Raw genomic sequence first — 16484 nt, 5'->3', positions numbered from 1 at the left:
ATTGTAATAAAAGTGCATTTACTAACTGAAACTATTATATTCTATTCTATTCTCTTCTATTATAATTTTGTCCCCAAATCTAGGGATTTTTGGTTAAAGGAGATATGTTTGCTTCTTAATAGAAATAGAAAATGTGTGTGTGTGTGTGTGTGTGTGTGTGTGTGTGTGTAGGGAAGGGATATACAAGGGCAACAGAAATTAAGTGTGAGGTCACAGCAGAGAACAAGCAAATGGAAATTATGAATGCAGCCTTTGGCCCGTTTGACGAATAACAGGCTGGAAATGAACATGCGGCTTCCCGTCGCCAACATGCGCAGGAGGAAATATAGGAAGTAGAGTAACGCACACGCGCGCACACACACACACACACACACACACACACACACACACACACTGTATTATAGTATGTATAAGGCCCCCCTGCACCTGCTGTGGAGCCTCAGGATGTAGAAAACCAGCCCAACCATTAGTGTGTTTACATTCAGTAGAGAGGCCAGAGTTCCGCTTTCTAAAGATTTCTTTGGCCTCCAACGTATTTTATATCTTGTTAAGCAAAACATATACCCACGGTCAATACTGCAGGGATCCGTTAACAGCCAAATAATGTTGCCCCAGTCTTACTGCAAGTTCATTTTTCCTTCAGCTTTGACTGTGGGGTCAAGGTTAGACTTACAGCAGGTGATTGTTGTGCTTCTGCCAGTTACTCTGTTTAATTCGGGAGCCCAGGGACCAGCAGCTGTTGGAAAGAACCATTACTGATTTTCTTCCAAATGCCTCACCACAGGAGAGATTGCAGCCAAGGGGTAAACAGGCAAATTGAACATTGTACTTCTGTGAGGCTTAAATCTGGCTAAAATATAACACGAATAACTTCATTATTTTAATTAATTCTTAATTAATCAATTTTCATCTTTTGTTCTCCACATTTTTAGTCTACAAAGGCTTAGCTGACATTCAAAATTCTGAATAGATTGAATAGATTTTTCAATAAGTTCATTCAATAATTCCACTCCACTAATAAGGTTTTATTAGTGTAATTGAATTATGCTTCCATTTTGGATACAGTTATCAGCATGTATTCAAAAGACAATAATAAATAAACTAAGATTCATCACAATTGGTACAATTGGCTTCTCATAATGAATTAAAAATGCAATATGTATATATAATATATTCTTCATAATAAAGATTTAATATATAGTAAAATTAAATATGTAATAAATAAATTGTAATCAAATTGTACTTATCTATATATTATATATAACATATAACATGTATCATGATATATATAATAACTATGTATGGTGTAGGGTGCATAAAACTAAAAACAAAGAAATTGTTGTGATTCGAGGTGGCGTGTCCAGTTGTAAAAGTAAAACGAAAAAGGTAAAAATATTTTTAATTCGATTGCCAGATACTTTTCCCACCCAATAATTCACTGGGGATGCCAACCTGAAAGTTTTTTTTTTAAATTTATTTTAATTAAACAACAATTCAAATGTTCAACCAATAAAGGCACTCATCGTATTACAGCATGTAACCCAGTTATCACAAGTACAAATACACAGCCGTTAAAAAAAAAAAATAACAAAATAGATTAAGTGTAAAAAAAATAAAAGAGAAATAAAATAAAATAAAATAAAATTCGAGGGTCATAAAATAGAAGAGAAATGTTCTCTCAGAAGTGGGTAACCATGGAAATGTAACATTCCCTCAAATAAATTCCGACATGGGAAGTGTGTGTTTTTATACGTATCCAGGCAAAAAAAAAAATCACCAAAATAGTTCCACATTGCAATAAAAAGAAAGGTGATGCGCTGTAGTTCTGAAGTCGTTCGGAAGGTCGCGCCAGCCTACAAGTCGCTCCTTGACGCAATTGAACTACAAAAAACATGGCGAGTCCGTATCCGTCCTTTATTATGGTCCGACTAAAAACAACCACCCGTTATATCTTAGTTCCTAGCCGCTGCATCCCCCAACTGGTTAGTTGGGGGGGGGGGGTGCAGCGGCGCCACCGTGTGGCCGCCGCCGCGCGTTGCAAGTCCGAGAACGGAAAGGAGGTGTGACCGCAGTCGGCCCGTCCCGTCGGTTTTTGGCTGAGTGGAGCAGAGCAGAATTAACCCAAGTGTCTTTGTGGTGGCCATAAAAACAGGTACATACTCCCATCTAGGTCGACGCCTATGAGTTGTTTTATGCGTTTAAAACCGAAACAGACAAAAAAGACTGAGCTCCGTGTCGGCGTTTCGCTCGTGTCCACCGATTTGGGAAGCCAGTTAGCCAATGCTCGCTAGGTAGCTAACGGTCGCTGCAGAGTAGCATGTGCCGTTCAGGCCGCTAGCTCTACACACGGTAGCTTAGCATAGTCATGGAAACGCTGCAAAATCCCCGCGTGGATCGGGAAAGAAGCCAAGGCAAAACGCCACGAAACGCAGAGCTCTGTTTATATTCCGGCTTCTGAATCACGAACAGTGTGGCGGCTTTAAATGTGGATAACGTGGCGGATAAGGCTAGCAGCTCGGCTAACACCAAACTCTGAATTCCAGGATCTTCACTAAATGACTTTAAAGTCCCCTTTCCTGAGCGTTAAGCCAGTTATATTTAATGAACACCGGTGGGATCTGAAGCTGGTTGACAGCAGCCGGTTACTCTGAAGGAATGTTTTTGCATCTTGGGTAACGTGAGGATATTCCAATCAGATCCAAACATAGTACTCATCCCCGGAGGGAACTTGTGGTGTTACAGCATCTCCAGTCCAAACATTAGCCAATAATCCTGAAGAAATGAAAATTAAAAAAACAAGTGCCAATAAACAAAATTCAAATTCACTGATTAAGGAAAATGTTCAACTCCAGACGGGAAGGGCTGCCCCTGCTTGCTTGAATTAATCGCAAAAGCTCAAACGCAAATATTTGTCTATTAAACATCATGAAACTGTTGCCATGGCTATGAACAGTAAACCATGTGTACCAACCCCTGTAACAATCAAACATCCAGCAAAGAAAAACAAAAACCGTGCAGAGCACCTGTGGTCAGGTGCAACCGCCGCCTCTCCCTCCATGTTTCTCCTTTCCCCTCACACCCAACTGATCATCCTTCCCGTGTCTCTCTCTCTCTCTCTCCCCTTTGCCTCCTTTCCTTTCCTCTCCACCTCGTGCCGCTCGTCTCCTCCTTCTGCCCATCAGCAGCCGTGCCCCGCCGCGCCCCCACCCCCAGCGGAGCTGTCATGTGGCAGGAGGCCCGCAAACACGAGCGCAAGCTCCGTGGTATGATGGTCGACTACAAGCGACGTGGCGAGCGCCGGCGGGAGTATTACGAGAAGATCGTAAGAGATGCCTTTTCTCCTAAAACTACCGATGAGTTGTCACTGTCAACTCTTTGGAACTAGTGGAGATAGTGACGTGTGCCCTGTGTGAAGTGACCTAAATGTCTTCAGCTGATGGTGCAGGCTATCGACACGCGTCTTGACAGGACGGTGAAATTGAAATGTTCAAAATCAACATTTTTGGCGTTTAAAATGCAGTTGTAAGTCGGATTCATGCATTGGAACCGTTTTCAGCGCCAGTCTCTGGTCTTTTAACTTTTTCTCCGCTCGTTCCTCTGCGCAGAAAAAGGATCCGGCTCAGTTCCTTCAGGTTCACGGCCGGGCCTACAAGATCCATTTGGACCCTGCAGTCGCGCTGGCTGCAGAGAGCCCCATTAACATGTGAGGAGAGACACACACACACACACACAGACACACACCCCAGAGTGTGTGAAGTACTGAAGAGACACCTGCTGTGCTTGGGCAAACACCGCATTCCTTCATTTACATGTATACCAAATTCTGCAGCTAATGCTCAATTACACAGAGACGCAGTGGAGGGAGAGGCATGTTTGTACACACACACACACACGTACGCAAGCAAGAAAACACGCACTATGATGTAAGTTGTGACGTGAGTTTGTGTGTTTGTTGTGTTTACCCAGGATGCCGTGGCAGGGAGACGCAAACAACATGATCGACAGGTTTGACGTCAGGGCTCATCTGGACTACATCCCCACCTACACCCCACCACTACTCAGCACTGTGTAAGTGTTGCACAGCTCATTAACCAAAATAACAACGTCATTATTTTGTCTGTAAAATGACCAAGCCACATTCTTTAACCTCTGTAGTGATGATTGAACTATGAAGCACAATAATGACGCTGTTCTGTTTTGGAGCTTTCGGTTGAAGTTAATGCCTGATCTGGTTAACATGGGAAGAGTAAATTCCAATTCGATACGTAATATTTAGCCCCGAAGATGAAGCTTCAGTGCCCTGCTTTGTCCCCTACAGTAGCCCAGAGCAAGAGATGGAGGAGAGGAAATGCAACTACGAGCGTTACAGAGGCTTAGTTCAAAACGACTTTGCGAACAGTGAGTGTTTTTGTTTACCTGTCTGCGTGCTGAAGCTGAGGTGCTCCTTTCAGTATTTGACATTTAGGCTTGTGACACTGCAAACATTTTAATGGTACAATTTTTTTTGTCCAAAATGAGCACAATATTAGTAGTAATATCTCAATATGGAGTTTGAATAATTTAAAATACATATTTATATCACCAAACATATTTTGAAAACTTTAAGTTTTGTCACTTAGTGTGACTTGGTATTTTAAATTGTGTATCAGCTATTATAATAATTTATTTCCCCACTGCCGCTGTCTCAAGTCATCGTATTATTAAATATATATCCATAGTATAGTGAAATGGCAGTATAGTAGTTATGATGATGATGATGATGATAATAATAATAATAGCATTATAATAATATGCGTACTACTAATATAATAGTAATACTATGCTGTGTTTGTGTCTGGCTTTATTTGCAAAATTGTCAACCTGTATGTTAAAGTGGACCTATTATACTGCCTTTTACACAAGTTAATATATTTCTTTGATGTCCCCAACCGTGTCTTTGAACTTATTTTTTTTCTGAAAATACCACTCAGATTATGCATTCTAGCCATTCTAACATACCTTTAAACCACCTTCTTCCAAAACGTGTTTTTTGTGGGAGGAGGATTGTATTAATTCTTGTAATGGCTCCTCATAGTTACCTTTCCCCCAGTGGATATCATGCTATCGTGCTTCTCTCCTAATCCCATGCCCTCCCCCTGCAGTATCCGAGGAACAGTGTTTGTACCAGATCTACTTGGATGAACTGTACGGTGGCCTGCCAAGGCCAAATGAGGACGAGAAGAAAAAGTGAGTTCCACTGAGGGCTTGGAGGTTACAGCTCAAAAATGATACTGCAATATTTACAGATCAAATAGCGAAGTTCAGTATTTATCGGTAAATGTTATTTTCAAAACCATATCAATTAGTGAATAAAATATATGTACGTTCTTATTATACATGTCTTATTCACTGTAAGCAGACCTCAGTATAACAACATTTTGAGTTCAAACAAATATGACAGTTACACTAAATCTCTGAGACGGTCATCTGATGTACGTTTGCTTGGTCAGTCGTCCGTCAGCGTAACCAGGTCAGAAATTTAATTTGGAGACTGCTGGGAGCCCACCCCAAAGCCTCTTAAATGTGAAATAATTGATCATTTTTACTAAAATTTGGTTAATGTACAGCCACTTCACTTTACTTTAATAAATGAATATTATATGTTTGTATTGTTTGTTTTAATAATAGGTTCAATATGCTCCCGGGCTGTAATGATTTCTGAGTAAATATGTGTATACTACTAGTGTGGGGCTTAGATTTTTCATCTTGAGGTGAGTTTGTATATTCCAGTTGTCCTTATTGCTAGGCATACTAATAAATATTGTAGAACTACTTGAAATACACATAGTTGTATGATAAGGAATGAAGTCCTTTACATCCTGAAGTTGCTCCACCAGTGTGAATTTTTGCCGGTGTATACGCTTAGGCTGCTCATACTGTATTTCTATAAATACAATCAATCAATCAATATTTTGCCATCGACTGTTCGCCCACTTGTATAATATATAATAATAATAATAATAATAATAATAATAATAATAATAATAATAATAATATAACAACTTGTATAGCTCCATGTTGACTCATGATGTATTTTTATTTTTATTTTATTTTTTGCAGACTTTCTGAAAAGAAGGCCACCATTGGCTACACCTATGAAGACAGCACTGTGACAGAACCCGAGCCCCAATCAGATAAAGACGAAGACAACTCTGAAAACAGCGAATCAGAAGAAGATGAAGGCATCCCAGATATTGGTTAGAAAATAAGATATTTTTGTTCTTTTAAAAAATTGTTTTTGTTGAGATGGGATTTTGAAAACGATGCGGAGAGTTAAACTGTTCCACTACGTCGAGTCGGTTACCAACGCTGTAGTGGCATCTACCGCCTGCCGTAGAAATATATATATATATATATATATATATATATATATTTTTTTTTTAATGTTAGATTACCAATTCATGGAGATTGCAGGCCCAAACACAGCATGGCAGTGACTGTAGAGGGGTTGGTTAGAGCTCTAAATATTTAAGGCCTCATTTGAGACTTTTTAGGTAATATCTCCTTCAACTTATTCAGACTTCAAAATTAAAGATCATGATAAATCAATACTATAGAGAGATGATGATGGATAATATTTAATTACTTAGCCCTAGCACCAAATACAGATACCATTTTGCCTGATGTAGGAATTTTGCCTTTTGTTTGTTTTAACAAATCTTTTTGGTCAGTTCATTCATTAATTCTACTATTTAAGTTGTTAAACCTGAATACAGTCTTGCATTATGCTTTGCATTTTTGGAAACATTTTCTGTGTGTTTTCCATTAGATGTGGAGGTGGATGTGGATGAGCTCAACCAGGAGCAGGTGATTGACCTGAACAAAATGGCGACTCCATATGGCATGGCTGAGGGTGACTATGTCAGGTGTGTTGTCCTGTCTTCTTAATTATGTGGCAGGGGCTCCTTGTGGACATCTGAAACTTAATTCCAAAAAAAAATCTGTCTTGTTGAAAGGGAAATCAAATACAAGGTTAAAATCTATCTTCTCCGGCAGGATGTTGAGAAAGGACAAGGAGGAGGTTGAAGCCATCAAACACGCCAAAGCTCTGGAGGCGGAGAAGGCCATGTACTCCGTAAGATTATTCTTCCCTCCGCCCGTTGTGTGTTTATTTATCGCCCCTTATCCCACCAAGCTACAGGAACTAAACAGAGAAACCATTTATGCTCCAGGGCCGTCGATCTCGGAGGCAGAGAAGAGAGTTCAGGGAGAAGAGGCTTAAAGGCCGACAGATCAGCCCGCCCAGGTGAATGTTGTTCTCTCCTACATCCTTTAAAATGTGACAATACGAGACAACACATCACTCACCGTCTCCCCATCCTCCGCTCTAGCTATGCCAGAAGAGACAGCCCAACATACGACCCATACAAACGGTAAACCTGCTCTCCGTCACCATCTCCTTCTTTGTGAATTTAGACTGATTTAACAACCGAGTCCCTGGTATGGACGTTCATTGTGTTTGGTTTCCCTCCCGCCCCTCCATCAGACCCGAGTCCGAGTCTAGCTCCGAGTCTCGGTCTCGCTCTCGTACTCCCGGCCCGGAGAAGATCACCTTCATCACCAGCTTTGGAGGGAGCGACGAAGAGGCGGCGCCGACAGCACCGGCCGCTCCCCCAAACTCTGGCCACGCCCCTTCCAACTCGCAGCACCCCGCAGGTCATAGCAGGGGCTCCCGGTCGGTAACTTTCCCCTTCCTGGCTTCTCATTGGTTGTTTTCTCCTGGCAGTCATTTTGTTGTCTGATCACAGCTCTCAGAGAATACTGATTTAATTTCAGTTTTGTTATGGTTTTTGTGTGATAGTTGAGGTGGGAAGTATAATTTTATTAAAAGAAATTGACTTCAAATATGGACCACTTTCATAATGCAGTGTGCTATGTCAGAAAGTCAAAATAAACATTTGTCTTATTTATTCAATAGAGTGTTCTAGGGATGACGTCATTCTCTGAACTAACCCAGAAGTTAGCCCGACCATGACTTCCTTCGCGTAAACTCCAGTCTTCCTGTTCGGTTTTGGATTGATGCAGGAAAAAAATCCCTGCGGATATCCCTGCCGTTAGATCAGATTTCATTACAGACCTACTAAATGTAATACCTTTAGGTAAGCACTAAGCACAATAATTCCTACAAGTAACTACCACAAAATTCAGATTTTTATCATTAAAACGCAAAACTTACTCTCAAATAAACCTCGCCACCCAATTAGCTGCTGACCATTTACTACACCACTGACGATAATTCACTTACGTTTCAATTAGAACCTTGTTTGCAACTCACTTTAAATCTACCATGTCATATTTTAGGAGTGTCTTTTTTATTGATGTAATTTACAGCATAGAACATATAAAATCACATTTTCTGTGTTTTGTTTTAGGTTTTTTTTCAGCCCAAGACGCTATTTTATTGATCAAACCAAAACTCAATGTGGGGGAAATGGGGGATTTGGTGAAGGAATCTGTGTCTTAAAAACGCTAGGTTATTTCTGGGGTTTAGGACTACAAGCTATAACACTCTATTGTGTGTTTTGGAGTTATTTGTATGCTTTAATGCACATTTGCTTGCTGCCATTTGTCAAAGCATAGTTTAATCAATTTGATTACTAAAACCATCTCGATCTCGGCTGACCGTTGCCACTGTGCCCCTGCTGAGACTCTCATTTCCCTCCCCGTCCAGGAGAAGAAAATCCTCGTCCAGCCGCTCCCCTTCCTCGTCCTCCCGCTCGTCATCTCGTTCCTCCTCCCGCTCGTCCTCCCGCTCGCGGCGGAGGCGGGGGGGCCGCGGCGGCAGAAACGGCCGCCACTCCCGCACCCGCTCCCGGTCGCGGCGGCGGTCCTCCTCCCGGTCGCGGGGCAGAGGGGGGAACAGGGGGGCGGGGTCGTGGAGGAGACGTGACCGGACGCGGTCCCGTTCCAAGGAGCGGGAGAGAGAGAGGGAGCGGGAGAGGGAGAGAGAGAGGGACAGGGAGCGGAGGCGCTACGCCTCACGCAGACGAACGAGGTAGCAGCGGGTGGCGGTTCTTCCAAAATGTCTCTACTGTTTTTAAGTGTACGTGGCTCTGGGCCTCACAACGCGCTCCTCCTCCTCCCCCCAGGTCTCGTTCCAGCTCCAGGCAGGGGGGCGGTTCCAGGCACGGGGGTCGCAACTCCGGGAGCCACCGGCGGGGGGGCAGCAGCAGCCCCAGCCCCTCCCCGTCCCCCATTTACACCAACCGCAGCCCGTCCCCGACTCACAGAGGGGCCCAGACCCCTAGCGCCGCCCTGTCTGACAAGCTAAGAAAGTAAGATGTGTTTACCGGAGGGAATAATAACATGTTTCCACTGCCAGAACAGAGTCCTCAACTACAGACTGCAGACCCAGTACTACTCAGGGACGTACTTCAAAATACCTGAAATATCTTAAATTCACTTTTACCAATATTAGGCCTTAATTAGGCCTTATATTTTTATTATTTATATATAATGTAATGTTCTAATATTAATAGACTTCAGTTTGAACTAATTTATTCTTAGCAAACATTTTGTCTGATTTTATTATCCATATATTTGTTTTGTCAGGTTTCTTCTGCCTCAAGAGTCAATAATTCTGATGTTGTAAAATCCTAAGTCTGCCACTGAACCTAATACTTGAGAAAAGATTTGTGTGAAGATCAGCCTCAGATTGCTGCTTTTACAGAACAGCTGGATAGAGCTATCACAGATCACAATACAGAGGTCACACATATCAATACCTCTGCATCACTAGTCAGTAGGGGTGTAACAATACATAATCCTATTAAACCGTTTTGGTTCGGTACACATTACAAACCAAACGATTAATTGGACTAATCCTACTAGGGGTGTAATATCGTGTTGTTCACGATAATACCGGTATAATTGTCAATATGCTAAAAGATTACCTTTTTTTTAGTTAATATTAAAAAAAAATATATATATTAATGTTGTTTTAGGTTGAGCATGTGTTAACGGCTCACGCTTCCCGATAGCTTATTGTGCTGTTGCTCAAAATTCCGTCATTTAAATACTGTTAACTTTTTAAAGTTTTTTTTTTACTGATAATTGAGTTATAACACACTGAGTTCCATATTAAAAAAACGTTTTCTTTTGTTTGTATTTATTTATAACTACTACAATAATACATTTAATAATGTAATTTATAAGGAGCTGTTTTTGTTTTATATGCTGCTAAAGAGACACCCCAGAAGGTGGGTGATGTACAGCTCCATCACTGATCAAAGTCAATAAAGTTAAGAGTTAGTTTTAATAAATTACAATTTGGGATTTCTCCAGTAATTGTACTTTTTTGCTGGATGGAAAACATTGTAAACCGTGACACTACTGTTGTATCGAACCGAACCGTGAATTTTGTGAACCGTTGCACCCCGACTAGTGAATATTCAAGGAGGGAAATAGGAAATAAGCAAAATGTGTTCAGCTGTAGGAACACATACAGAGATGCCGGGTTCTGACCCCCGATAAGTTTGGGCCATCGTGCAAAATTCCAACCGATTTTCATTGGGAAGTGGGCGGGGGCTGTGCATAGAACGTAATGTAATGTGGCAAATGCGGTCTCCCCCTTCCCATGTAGGAAACAACCGAAAATAAATAGATCTAAAATAAAAAAACACCGGCACGGGGGTCGGGAACCGGGGAACGCACGCACGGTGCAGCGCTGTCTGGAGGAGAAATGGGGGGGGGGGGGGACTCGGCTCCAATTCTCTGAGTTAGGTTTCCGTTTTTCATTTTCCATACATGTGAGAAACTAAGGAGATAAAATGAATGGAAATCTTTTTCTGTGAGAATAAATTATATATTGCTGTATTATAATCACAAGATTTGCATATAGAGCGGGAAGTGAGATCCGATCACACGTGGTTCACTTGTCAGCTCTGAACGGAGAGGGCGAGAGCCTCAGCAGTACCTCACAGTAAACTGCGCTGACACCGTTTCAATGGCCAGAGTTTTCCTGTCAAATTAAAAAAAAAAAAAAGAATTATATAAAAAAAAAAAAAAGGTTGTGTGTCATGAACGTTTGAATTGACGATTGAATTGTAAATCTGCCCGCGCCCCAACGCCAGAGAGGGAATACCAAAGTTAACAGAATCTCTGAAGGCACTGTCTGTCCAGCTAACACACTCTTTCCTCTCGCCCCTTCTTTCCTCCAGGCCTGACACTGCGGGCGGTAAAGAGACGGGAGCTGCCAAAGTCAGTAAGAATTTGATTTAGCTGGGTTTGTTGCTAAAGTCTCCGCCTCCCTCACCCATGACAGGCTGACCTGGTTGTCAACCAGGCCGGAATGTAGGGGCCGCTGTTGCCCACGGAGAACCGAGCTAGCGAAGTTTCTGTTTCCGAGCGAAATGTGCCGTAGTCCACTTTCTGATTTCACGTCGCCGCTCCTCCTTTCCTCCGCTTTTAAATTATTTTTTTTTATTATTCTTTTGTTGAATTTGCCGAGAGCGGTCTTGAGAATCAGTTCTGGCCCGACGCTCCGGGGCAATGACCTCTGTAGCACTGTAAACACGACGGGAAAAGAAACCGACCGAGTTTGAACTCCCGACTCGAACCCCCACCCCCCTGCTCGTTGCTTGCAGTAGCGCTAATTTAAGGACACTGGACTTCACTGAAGCGGCGAAAACTAAAATAACCTTCCCGAAGAATGACCGGGGCGACGTGTTCTCGGAGGCGCCGCGGGAGAGGAGCAAGAAAAGATTGTCAGCGGTTGTCTTCGCATCCCAAAACCCCCGCGTTTTGGTTCTTCTAGCCGGATGGATCCCCCTCCCCACAGGTTAACTTGAGTGCGGCTCTTTTAACGATTATTTCTGTAGAATTAAGTCGCAAACCAAAGATTTCAAAACCTCCGCCTGGCAGCTTCAGAGGAAAATTGCCGCAGCCGCAACGATCCTGAGTCAGGGAGCCCGCTGACGTTACAGGACAAACTGGTCTGGCAGACGCGGTGGCTCATTGCTGGAAACGATTCTGAGTTCACGGGAACTCTCCCACCTTGTTGTATATGTTGCACCGTCCATGGTTCCCTGGAAGCACCGCGCAGTGTTTTTGGAACCGGTCACCAGTGTGGGAGCCGCCTCTCACACAGATGTTGTTGTCTTCGCCTAATTTGTATTAGCTGGCCATTTTTCGCCGTCCGTACTCCTGCACCGTCTGTCGTAGAAACTTTGTTCCCACGTTGTCTTCGATGATGTATGCCATTACTTTTCTTTATTCCAACATGTTTTTCAATGATTTTCTATATATATTATTTATTTTTATTTATTATTTTAAGTATTAAGCTTTATAATTGGGATCCATTGGAGGAATGTTTGACAGTTGAAATCTTGACAACTACAAGTGGTAAAGTATTTATACTTTATGCACAGGTGCCCCATTTGGAGATGCCGTACATGTTGAAACGTGGTACCAATAGCGCCGCCGCTGGGTCAGTTATGGTGTATTTTGTTCCGTGAAGCGTACCAAAACAATACTTGCAGTGTTCTCCTTGGACGATGCCGATTCAGCTGATACAGGCCACGGCCATTTGCGCATGTAATTGTTCCGGCATTTTGGACTTTTTTGGTGAACACATTTTTTGCATCTTTTGGCACATATGTCATCAAATTTTTGAACAAACTTGGTAAGTACCATATTCAGATGACCCCGAACAAAACATATGAATTTTCTTTTTGGGTGTCACCGTTTTATTCGTAATTTGTGACCACATTTTTAAAGGCGGGGCCTGATGCACTTGATAGGCCATAGCTCTTCAATGCTAAATTGGATTGCGACCAAATTGGGGAATGTTGTACATCCAGCCGCGTTGCACAACTTTATGACATTCCATACAATTCCACCCACGGGGTTGCTATGGCAACATTAAAATATTTCTAAAATTCTGTTGACTTTGGTGAAATTAAACTTGGTAAACAAGTTCTCCATGAGCTTGTGCGTGACATATGGCACCAACTTGTGGCCAATAGTTAATCACCACCATACGACTTATTAACTGCCACATGTCTTATTGTAGTATTCCATAAAGTTGTACACTTGAGGATGCTGAGCGAGCAGGTAGCCTTTGATACAAATTCACCCATAGGTGGCGCTAAAGGGTTGAAAAATTGCTGTTGTGGCAGCAGCAACCAGCAATTGGAAGAAGCTTGCTCCAGCTGGCAGCAGCAGCCTGCTCACAGCTTCCCACTCTCACGCGCATTTTCTTCAGAAAAGGCAACATTCTAGGTGTGTGTGTGGGCGGGGGGGGGGGTGTTATGACTGTGTATCACGTAGTAGGTCACTAAGCCGGGGCCCGTAACCTGTTGGTCCAGCTTTTAGGATTGTTTCCTACCCTCGGGACCATGTACCTTATCTCCTGAGCGCTAATCACGCCATAGTTTAGTGAAGTTTTTCTTCCGTCCTCCCATAGCCCGCGCTGAAAGTCAGGACTTGCGCTCTGGGCAGTGGTGTCTGGGCTTGTCCTCGCAACGGTCTCCTCCACCCGGAGCAAAACTGGCAGGTTTACAAAGGCCGCCTTCAGCGAGGGAACATATTTAATGACCCCGCATACATTTTTTCATTTCTTATTTGTTTAAACCTGCACCACTCTGGGCTGACTCACGGCGCGGACAGGTTTGCGTTCCCCGCGCGTCGGTCAGGGAGCGAGGCGCAGCGCAGGGTTTCACTGGGCGGAGGCACGGCAGGGCCCTGACCTGCAGTGACTCTTGCGAGAGCAGCTGAATTCTTGCCCGGCCAGGTATTATCAACCCGCTGACAGGCGTGTCCGCTGCCGCGCTACGCCCCCCGGCTATCTCTGACAATTATGAACTCGCTGGACCTGAACTTGCTCTTGCTTCCTTTCTTGCTCGGCCACTTCACCTTTTCAACCCCCCCCCTCCCCCAACCAACTGCATTCATACATGTAAATATATCAGACACACACAGACAGGCCAGCTTCATGTAACTGGATCCCGTCCTGCATCTTAACTGTCCTAGAGCAGCTGCAGGCGACGCCACTGGCCACCGAGTTCACCGCTGCTGCTACTTTACTTACACATACAAACACACACACCCCAATAACATCCACGTAGCCCGTCCAGCCAGATTCCAGCTTCAACGCTCACATTTAACCCGCGTTGCACACATTTTCTTTTCATGTCTCCGTGCCCTTCCGCCAGCTATTGTATGGAAGGAAGGCACAACGTCCACACAGCTGCACGCACACACACTCTGCTTGGTCCGGCTTTGTGAGCGTGCTAATGCAGGTTTCACCCACAGCCCAAGATGACGCCGCAGGAGAAGCTGAAGATCCGCATGCAGAAAGCGCTCAACAAGCAGTGTGAGTGCCACTGCAGAGCCACGTATAGGCCTCATTCAGTCGAAATATATTTTCGGTCGAGATATCATAGCTCATTATATATGTTGGCGCAATATGCGATGATCGATTAAAACGTTTGTTTTAACCTTGCAGCCAAGGCGGATAAGAAAGCAGCCCAGGTGAAGATCCAACAACAGGAACACAAGCGACAGGTGTGTGTGTGTGTGTGTGTGTGTGTGCGTGTGCGTGTGCGCGCGCGCGTCAAAAACATCTCCACAAGCTCCTGCACACTGTGCGTTTCTCATCGCCCTACACTGTCTTCACAGGAACGGGAGGGAGAGCTGCGAGCCATGGCACGCAAGATCCGCATGAAGTATGACTGTCACGATATGTGTGTATTAGTCAACTGTGTCTGGTATTTTTATTTTTCTTTGTTTTTTTTTGTTTTTTTGTTTTTTCCTTTCCTATTTATTTTTCCCGACTGTATTTGCTCAACCTCGCTCTCCGTCCTCAGGGAGCGAGAACGGCGGGAGAAAGAGAGGGATGAATGGGAGAAACAGTACGGGAGACAGAGCCACTCGCCCTCTCCGTCCAAGTACGGTAAGAGGTTCCATGTGCATCTCGCTCTCTCTCTCTCTCTCTCTCTCTCGACAGTTTAATAGTGCTGCGATTCTTTGCTGTCCTCGTTTTAATCTCGTGTCTTTATCCTTTGTGTCCTCTGCCCCCAGGCCGCGACTACAGCTCATCCAGAAGGTATGCGAGAAGCCACAATGAAGCCAGAGGAATTATGCCTTTTCACGGACCGCACAAGCATAAACATTGTCTCACACGCTCATCGTCCGAAATCTCTGAACTTCACGTATTTACAATATGTTTACTTTGCAATGAATGCGCTTAGAATTGATGTCTGTTTGACAGATTATTCCCTTCCCCGCCGCTCTCTTTCTCTCGGGCGTAGTCTCAAAAGTGACCACAAGCAACTAGTTGACTTTTGTGTTATTCCACCGCTCACCCTTCTCAATGAGTTTCTCTTTTTCTTCCAGGAGGTCACGGTCTCGGTCTAGGAGTCCATACTACAGATACTAAGCTTGGCAGCGGCAGACATGACCCCAACATCCCAACTACCAGCACACGTACTGACCTGCAACAGAATAGTATGAAGTGGAAGAAAGTCCAATAAAGACTGAGGCTGGCTCACCGCTGTTCAATAAAACTGTGTCCGGAGCCTCGGAGGCTTTCGAATTACATCTGTATCTTGGCTTACAATGAAGTCAGTGTGCGTTTGATTATTCTCGCTAATTAGATCAATAATTACCATTCGATTGACTGGGCTCATCATTTTTTTTTCTATTTTTTTTTCTCTTTTTTGTCTTGTGAAGCTGTATTAATAAATGTCCCGTGCGTTTACCTCTGCTTTCTAAAGTCTTCTGCCTGATCCAGAATTCTGTGCAGCCTTCACCGCAGACTGTTATCCACACGTTTAGCATTATATTAGGTATATCTTGTAATCGAAGAGTGATACTTTTCAATACGGCCCCTTTGCCCAACTAATTTAAGACACACCAGGCCATGTTTTGTGAAAAGGAAAAGGTACAAAATAATGCATTTTTGACATAACTTGGCTTCCGTTATAAAACGTGTAAGGAAATCATGAATTCACAAGCAAATGAAAATCATTTTCTTTTCTACGCACCCTCTCGTCCCTTAATACAGAATGGTACATGCAAATTTCCAAATAAAGCGGTTCTGTCCACTATTTTCACCTTTTGTTCCCATTCTCTTTGGTGTCTATTTTTCCTGTATTCCAGCGTTCCCTTGCCTTCCCACTGCATGTTTTATTTTTATTTGACTTTTTATTTTTTATTTTTTATGAAATTCAACACAAGCGTCTAATTGCAACGCTTGCACGACCACCCGCATGCGGACGTAGTGGTCGTGGTCTGGACACTAGATGGCGCCAGACGCGCCACTAACGAAAGGTGCGCGCGCTGGACAGGAGCGTAGGAATCGGATCCGTCTATTGATAAACACCAACGACAAACCCTCGAAACAAAGGTCGGTGAAACTGGTTCAGATTGGGGTTTGGTTTTATTTCTTGTTTTGTTTTGATGCGTGAGAAACGCTCGGGTTTACTGACTGCTGGATCTGTAAC

General features: G+C 43.5%; 1 protein-coding gene across 7 annotated transcripts; it reads left to right on the top strand.

Moving 5' to 3' along the window:
* The first annotated feature begins 2061 nt into the window (after nucleotides 1–2061).
* Nucleotides 2062–16075, top strand: clasrp (CLK4-associating serine/arginine rich protein). 7 transcript variants are annotated; one of them, XM_080007235.1, is made up of 21 exons: nucleotides 2062–2152; nucleotides 3183–3322; nucleotides 3606–3703; nucleotides 3967–4068; nucleotides 4322–4398; nucleotides 5142–5226; nucleotides 6100–6236; nucleotides 6809–6905; nucleotides 7036–7114; nucleotides 7212–7285; nucleotides 7371–7412; nucleotides 7526–7714; nucleotides 8711–9034; nucleotides 9129–9314; nucleotides 11199–11238; nucleotides 14293–14353; nucleotides 14486–14544; nucleotides 14659–14723; nucleotides 14847–14932; nucleotides 15061–15085; nucleotides 15376–16075. In XM_080007235.1, exons 2-21 carry the CDS (start codon nucleotides 3224–3226, stop codon nucleotides 15416–15418), a joined length of 1968 nt encoding a protein of 655 aa, XP_079863361.1. In that variant the 5' UTR covers nucleotides 2062–2152; nucleotides 3183–3223; the 3' UTR covers nucleotides 15419–16075. The 7 variants fall into 7 exon arrangements, 3 of the variants coding, with proteins under 3 accessions (XP_079863361.1, XP_079863362.1, XP_079863360.1); XM_080007236.1 differs by having other exon boundaries at nucleotides 4319–4398; nucleotides 14659–14705; XM_080007234.1 differs by having other exon boundaries at nucleotides 4319–4398.
* Nucleotides 16076–16484: the final 409 nt, after the last annotated feature.

Source organism: Zeus faber (assembly GCF_960531495.2).
Source record: "Zeus faber genome assembly, chromosome: 9".
In the NCBI taxonomy this organism is placed as follows: domain Eukaryota; kingdom Metazoa; phylum Chordata; class Actinopteri; order Zeiformes; family Zeidae; genus Zeus; species Zeus faber.
This window is presented reverse-complemented; position numbering and strand designations above follow the sequence as displayed.